This window comes from Antrostomus carolinensis, unplaced genomic scaffold (assembly GCF_000700745.2).
Source record: "Antrostomus carolinensis isolate BGI_N321 unplaced genomic scaffold, ASM70074v2 scaffold9675, whole genome shotgun sequence".
Lineage (NCBI taxonomy): Eukaryota > Metazoa > Chordata > Aves > Caprimulgiformes > Caprimulgidae > Antrostomus > Antrostomus carolinensis.
The window spans coordinates 23,157-30,468 of record NW_010315694.1 but is presented as its reverse complement, the minus strand read 5'-3'; the positions used below and the strand labels follow the sequence as shown (position 1 = coordinate 30,468).

Sequence of the window (7,312 nt, the reverse complement as noted above, 5' to 3'; positions counted from 1 at the left end):
GGATAAACAGACACTGAAGCTGCTCAAATAATTTTAATCATGACTTGGCTAGTTTAAGAGTACTTTCAAGGGCACACGCATGCTTCAGTTAACAGCAGACATGGCAGGAATCTTAACAGCATGGTCTAAAGACAGAGAAAGCATATGCTGTTTCACAATGAGGAAAAAAAAACCAAACACTTTCTTGTAGTAACACATACTTCATGGAAGTTTCAGCAAGAAAAGACAAATCTTAAACTCCTATTCATTCTGGACTGTTACTGGTATCAGCACTCTAGACATGCATGCCACTTTACCAGCATGGATCAAAATGTAATCCTTGGCTCTTGAAAGCTTCTGGGAGGTTATTTTGGGAAAGTAATACTAGTATCTAAATGCCTGGATGGGAAGAGGAAAGAAAGCCTGATTGAATCCTAGAAGATCATGAAGAAGAAACGAAAAAACAGCTTGAAGGGATTTAGTGCAGAGACTTGACAGAAGCAATTGCATAAGGCTCATGAACAGAATGGGATTTTGCCTCATTTCTATGAGTTATGACACAATTCTGGCCAGCTGAGAACCTTTTTCTACTCTTAAATTCCATTTCAAAATGCTTTTCACAAGTGGTCACTACTTCACATTCATCATTTTCTACATGGTTGGTTTGAGACCATAGTTTAATTTCAGATACAGGAAGTATTTATCTACAACCGAATTCAACAGGATCTTTGCTTACAACAAAATGCTGCAGAGGGACAAATATTATATAAAAACTAGGCCCTACATATCACTAACTAGGATCTCAAGGAAATCAATGAACCTTGAACTGTCAATCTCTTATATATTCCTTATCTGATTAATGGAACTGCACTATGTTTGCCAAGCAATCATATACTTGTGGTGTTTTCCTTATTTCTTTTCACTTTAAGATACTTGCCAGCTTTTGCAAAACAACACAATAAAACCAAGACATACATAGTATACTGAACATCTTTGTACTACATCCACTCTGACCAACAAGTGAAGGGTAAAAATTACATACATAGTCTATGATCTCACATGTAGGTACCAAATTAAATTTGTGCAAATAAACTCCAATTATACTATTATTACTCTTAAGGGGCTCTTATTTGCAGCATCAACATGTTGAAGATACTCTCTCCCTCACTTGTTTCTGGGAACAAGACATATCTTCACATTAAATTTCACCATGAGCTCTATCCTTCAGATGCTAGTTTTTCTTCCTTTTTAAACCTTTCCTAACCACCTTTATTTTGCTCGATCACTGACACTAGTTTCTTAGGCAAAGCCTGACCTCTTTTCCACCTCATCAAGTTGGAGAATGGACTACAGAGAGAAATTCAAGTTTGCATAGGTTATTCTCACCAACTTCCTAAAGTTGCTGCAACTCTTCAGGTTGTTGAGAAATGAAGCTGTATGATCACACCCCTGCTGCTGTCAAAGCAATCTACATTCATGTAGCCTGACTATCGCCTGGAATTCAGACACAGAGGTATTCAGCAGAGGAAGCACAGAACACCCTGAAGACAGCATATCCCTCTTTTACTGCACACCATCTGTCAACACACAGTACATGTTCAAAAGAAAGTCCTTTCCAAAGGTCTCTAACAACCGTTGATTTGCTATCAGTCATTACACAGCTGAGGATACATTTTCCACACCCACATCCTAATTTAAGGGCATAGAAAGCAACAGACATTTTATTGTGTGCCCAAGCCTGTGCTACCAAGTACACCAAAACCTTCCCATGTCCCTTCCCTTACCTTTTAGCCAAGGCACAGCAAGGTCATATTATGTTAGAAGGTTAGCTTGCAGAGTAATGAAGCATGAGTATCAGATATGCTCTATCTTAACATATAAGGGAAAAGTCCTGAAAGAAATCCATATGGGAAAGGAACAACAAATAATCACAGTTCTGCCTCTACCAGTGTATGTGACAGATGCAAACAATCAATTTCTAGTTTGTAGTCTAATGATTTTTCAGAATCATCCCTTTTCCAGAGGTCAGGAAAGTAAATCTGAAGCAAAAAAACATGAAATCCTTAAATGAGGGTACAAGACTGAATTCTTAAAACACTCAACCCTACTAACAACTATCTGTATCTTTTGTCCAAACTGAAGGTGCTGATGCAGCAGCAAGCAACTGCAAAACAGTTTGTCCCAGCTACAGGACCCATTAGTCTTTACTCTCATAGAGCCCAGAACATCTGCCTTTATACATTAAGTATTGGGATCCACTCCACATGTCTCAGCAGATGCATAGGACTCACAATAAGCATGCCAGTTTCATTACAGAAATGTCAACAGCGAATAAAAATGTTAACTTCTAAGCCATATTTTATTTTCTGTTCACTGCTACCAGGCAAATCAGGTATCTCAGTCAAAGAAACGTCCAGTTTACCAAGGGAGCACTTTGCCCCATGTTGTTCCTGCTCCCAGGTAAACACTGCTGCCTCTTATTTCTGCCACTGTACCACAAGTTTGATTTCAAACCCAAAAGCAAACTGGATTTCCTAGGCACCCCTTGCATTTTCCCTCATCCCCCAGAAGCATGTACCCACAGTCACAAAAGGAGACTTCAGACCCAGCCCCAAGAACCAGGGTCTTCTGGAGGGCAAGTTTTATAAGCAGTCAGGTGATATGAGTAGTACAAGCAGCTCGGTATCACAACAGCAGCGGCAAACACTGGGCTCACTCTCAGTTTATGCTGTTTGTCTTTAGATGTGTGAAACTAAGGCTAGACTTTGGAAAGTTAAAAAGATCTGATAATATTGAATATTTACAAAGCCAAAAGGGTAATCTGCTACCCTTCTCCTTGCTCAGCTGTTTTTAGCTTCTCAATACAAAATCTCTCCCTACCAGCCAGCACAACATCACTAGAGCAGTGGTTAATTTTTTCATTTATTTATACAGTAGGCACCTGAGGGGAAACATCATATCCAGTGGTTTACTGGTTAATGGAAATCACAGCAGGCTAACACTAGTCTCTTCTACCCTGATTTCCCAAGTACTAATCAACAACACATAAAAAAAGGTCAACCAGATAATTTTTATCACACAGCAGCCAGGAGCGCAGAGATACGTACAGGCAGTAAGTCATCTTGTGACATTTAATGGTCACCTCAATTTTAAGCTGCAGATTTAGGTGGAGGACAGGTAATCAGATGACAGATCAGACTTCCTATGCAAAGGCTCCTTCGCAAACAGGTTAGTGGACTTCTAAATTGAGGTTATTGGCCAGACCATCTTATACAATGGAAGGATTATAAACCATTTAAAGGACAAGCACATTGAAACCACTTTATCTAATGTAGTTGCACTGCATTATGAACAGGGGGTGAAGCCATCGTTAATCTTTTGTCTGCTTTGATTATTAAGCCCTGTGGGATACATCAGAGAACAGAAAGGAAGGAAATGGTAATCGAGAATATTTTGCAAGAAAACATGTAAGCACCTCTCCCCTGATGAGAAGCCCAGTATGCAGGAGTTTCCCCCCCATCAGCCTTAGTACTTTCTCCCCTAAGTACTCAGCATCAGCCTAATCCTGTTTTCCAAAACCTAAGGAAACAGAGACCTGCTCTGCATTTCCTCACATAGACCCCAAATTTAATAAAAACCTGGAATCTCCATGAGCATTATTGTTATCCACAGTTTTCTCCTAATGATAAACTTTTTGATTAATTCCTACAGAAGTGCAGGACTTGTTTTCCACACGTGTAGTAACAGGAAGTCGCTGTCGAACACACCGGCTAAGGAATGTCATCTCAAAGACAGTTCTACAATTTGTCTTACCCGCCAGTGATAGAGCCCCGTCTCTTTCCTCTCCTTCCTTTGGAAAAGCACAGCTGCCAGAAAAGGCAGCACTCTGGGTGGAAACGGGCCCCGCAGCACCTCATGGAACATGGGAAAAATGTCCCGTCGTCTCCGCAGAAAACCTGACAGGGAAATGAAGAAAATAGAGTCCCGGACGCCTGGCTGCGAACGGCTGCTCACTACAGGCTCGGTCTGAAGTTTTGCGCAGGACCGGGCTGTGCTCCAGCTGCGAGAAGCAGAGGTGTGGCCTGCACTTGCCAAACAACCCAGTTCAAAACCTCGCTGGCAGGTTTTCCAAATACTCATAAAAGATAAGGGCAGCAAAAGAGCGTCAAACAGGGAAGCCCTTCGTAGGAGTAAGCACCCACTCTATGATTAAGCCACAACCTCAAAACCCCCAGTACAGATTTTCTTTGAGAGTTCCAGCAACCTGATCTAGGACTTCAGCCATTTTAAACCCTCTCAGAGTTTCAGTATATCCTAGAAGAATATTTTTAAATAGAAAGAAAATCCCATCTTACAAGCCTGAAGCAAAGCCAAATTTGTCATTGACTGTAGCTGTTCAGAGAAGCTCCAGGGAGGCCTGAGCAGAGACACCACAATTTGGTCTGCACTGGGATGCCTCAGAGAACATTGATTCACCACCATGTCATGATAACCTCTTGCTATGTGAGTGGCCGGCACAAGTCCTCCTTTTATTCTCAGTCTTGATTGTTCCACCAGAAGTTCTTGAAAAATTGTACAACAGATGGGGCAGATTTTTTATGAGTCTATAATGCCTTAAAAAAATAATTAAGCAGTAAAGGAAATTGTTCACTAGAAGTGATTAGTTTATCAATAGTTTATTAGCTGCTCACAGTTGGTTTGTCTGGAGCTTTTTATTAAAGAGTTTAAACCGAAGCAGTAGTTTCAAAGAAACTTAAGTGTTTTAACAATTAGAAAGTGGCAGAGAATGTAAGAAAGCCAGTAATGCAGTATGTCTCCAGCTCCACACAAACATGAGAACGTGACACATTCTCAGCAAGGTCCCATCCATTAATCATTTCCTGTCATTAGCATCAGTCACCAAATCAGAATTTAAGAAAATTAATAAAAGCACAGGTACTGACATTTAGAACACAAACAAGTCAGTACTAGTTAATGAATTCACAGACTTAAGAGGCAATGCCTAGGCAAAAAGCAAACAATACCATTGCGGAACAGCCAGCAACTGCTGTAAAGCTCTCATGGTACTAAGTGTTATGGTAAAGATAGACACTGGGCTGAAAAAAACAGGTTTTTTGCATTTCTACATACGACTGCATTGAAAGTGAAGGACTGCCATAATCGGTTTTATTTATCTTTGAAAAATCCCAGAACCTTAAGTGTGATTTATTTAATTTAATATAGCTTGACTATAAATTACAGGAAAATCGAGGCAACATCACACAGTAAGTGAACATTGAGAAATCACACTTATTCTAAAGTTTATTACAGGCAGTATATAAAACCTATATTTTATCTTGCAGGTGCCCAATTACATTTAAAAACCAGGCTTACCTGCTTTCTCCTGAAGTTCTCTCTCCTCTTCCAATGAAATCTCAGCACAGGGACCTCATGTTTATAGAATTTCTCTCTCAAGAAAAACTGAAAGGGCTTTAGAACATACGCTTAAGAATTGTTTCACCATCAACAGGTCATCCATCAGTAAACTGTGTCTGGGTCCAGTTTTAGCTATCTACAGACACTGTTGACAGCCAACTTAATAACCCAAGAGAAGCTACTTACTTTCGTCATTTCCTAGCAGACTAAGAAAACAAGGAAGCAAAATGGCATCAAAACATAAGGCAACAAAGATGGCTTCATACCTGGTAACTTTACTTCTGCTTGGATTAACATTCCCATAGTGGTAAAGGTAGATGTATAGCTACATTTCGTTCAGGGGTATGTTTTTTTTGTCAGCAAGCATGAACAAATGACATCATCACCAGCTATACTATATAGTGCTTAAAATGTGCATAGATGTCGCAAGGAATCCCTTTTGCTCCCATTACTAAGCACTAAGAGGAGGGCTGTGATGCAGTGCATAATTAAAAGACATGAAGATTCCAAAAGATGCTATCGAGGTTTCATTTGGTGGTTTTTTTTGGTGAGTTGGTCTTCTCCAAAAATACCAGTATGCTCAGTTGTCCGATACGGAGACAAAAGACTCTTCTTCAGTGCTGATATCTCCCACTTCTATAAAATGGGGAATCTGATAATCTATATTCTACTTCCAACACTAGAGTAGTCTATGACTACCAATTCAAGCAACTGCAAACCTGTGAATCTAAACATTCCTTGATTTGGTCACAGAGAACTCAACATCCTTCCTCATTCCGAAACAATATGCCACCACTCAAAAAAAATTGTCAGTAATTTTAGTGTTCTCTAGTAAGTACATATTTAATGGTATAAGACTTTCAAAAACATTATTCAAAGACAAAATACAAAAGTGGTTTCAGTAGGATTTTGAGAACATTCATAAAGATACTATAAACTTGTAGACTTAAAAAACAAAGTTGAGAAGTAATGACAGCTCTCATATGGCATGGCCTCATCTGAATTACACATATTAGAGCAGGAGTGATACTGGGAGCCTCTGCATTGGGTCTGACTTCCAGGAGAAAGTGAACTCTAATATATAAAAGAAAAGAAATTTTACAGCAGCACAGAGTAGATTAACTGCACAATGACTGAAACACGTACCGGTTCACAAGATTTATTACAATCTATTGCTTTAGATAAACCTGCTATATGGTTAGTAAACCCAAACCACTTCATAAGAACCAACAAAAAAAATTACAGCACAAACCACATCTCTGTTAGAGGTATGCAATGGAGGTGAACAGAGGCACAACCTTAACTGTGTAAGTAAGAGCACAATGAAGACCCTCATATGTGAATATAGCTCTCCTGGTAGCAGTAAATGAAGGTAAATAAAAACCAGACTAACAGTACTAAACATAAGATAGGTAAAAATCAGAGCAATATTGTTATATCTGTATACAAAGAATACAGGGCCTTTTTAAATACCCTTCTTTTATTCTCAATGACCTGTAAACACAACTCTCTCAAACCATCTTCCCTCTGTACCTGAACTAGTATATAAAGATCTATACAGATGTGCAAATCCAATATAAGTATTTTTAGGTTCTCTTCTTCAAATAGAAGAAATACAAGGTTAAAAAACATTAACACCACAGATTCCCTCTACCCAGCCTCTGCAGAAAGACAGCAGTAGCAATACTGCCCAAGACATCCAAGCACAGAAATAGCAAAACACTGGACCAAGAAATCTGTAAGAAGGCATGACATATGGACAATAAATACAAACACAACTGGAAAGGGAAAAAAAACCCCAAACATTTATCAAGGGAAGCTATTAACACTGGTAAATGAAAGCGAATTAGGACTCTTGTCAGCCTACAGCAGATCAGTTCCTAAAAACACTCATGTAACAATGGCCTAAATAAATCCA

General features: G+C 39.3%; 1 protein-coding gene across 1 annotated transcript in view; it reads right to left on the bottom strand.

The window, feature by feature from the left end:
• Positions 1-3,903, bottom strand: part of PLA2G4F (phospholipase A2 group IVF) — a 24,219-nt gene extending 20,316 nt beyond the window's left edge. The window contains exon 1 of the mRNA XM_010168029.1: positions 3,793-3,903. Coding sequence (XP_010166331.1) covers positions 3,793-3,903 — 111 coding nt within the window. The remainder of the gene's footprint in view (positions 1-3,792) is intronic.
• Between the last annotated feature and the right edge of the window lie 3,409 nt (positions 3,904-7,312).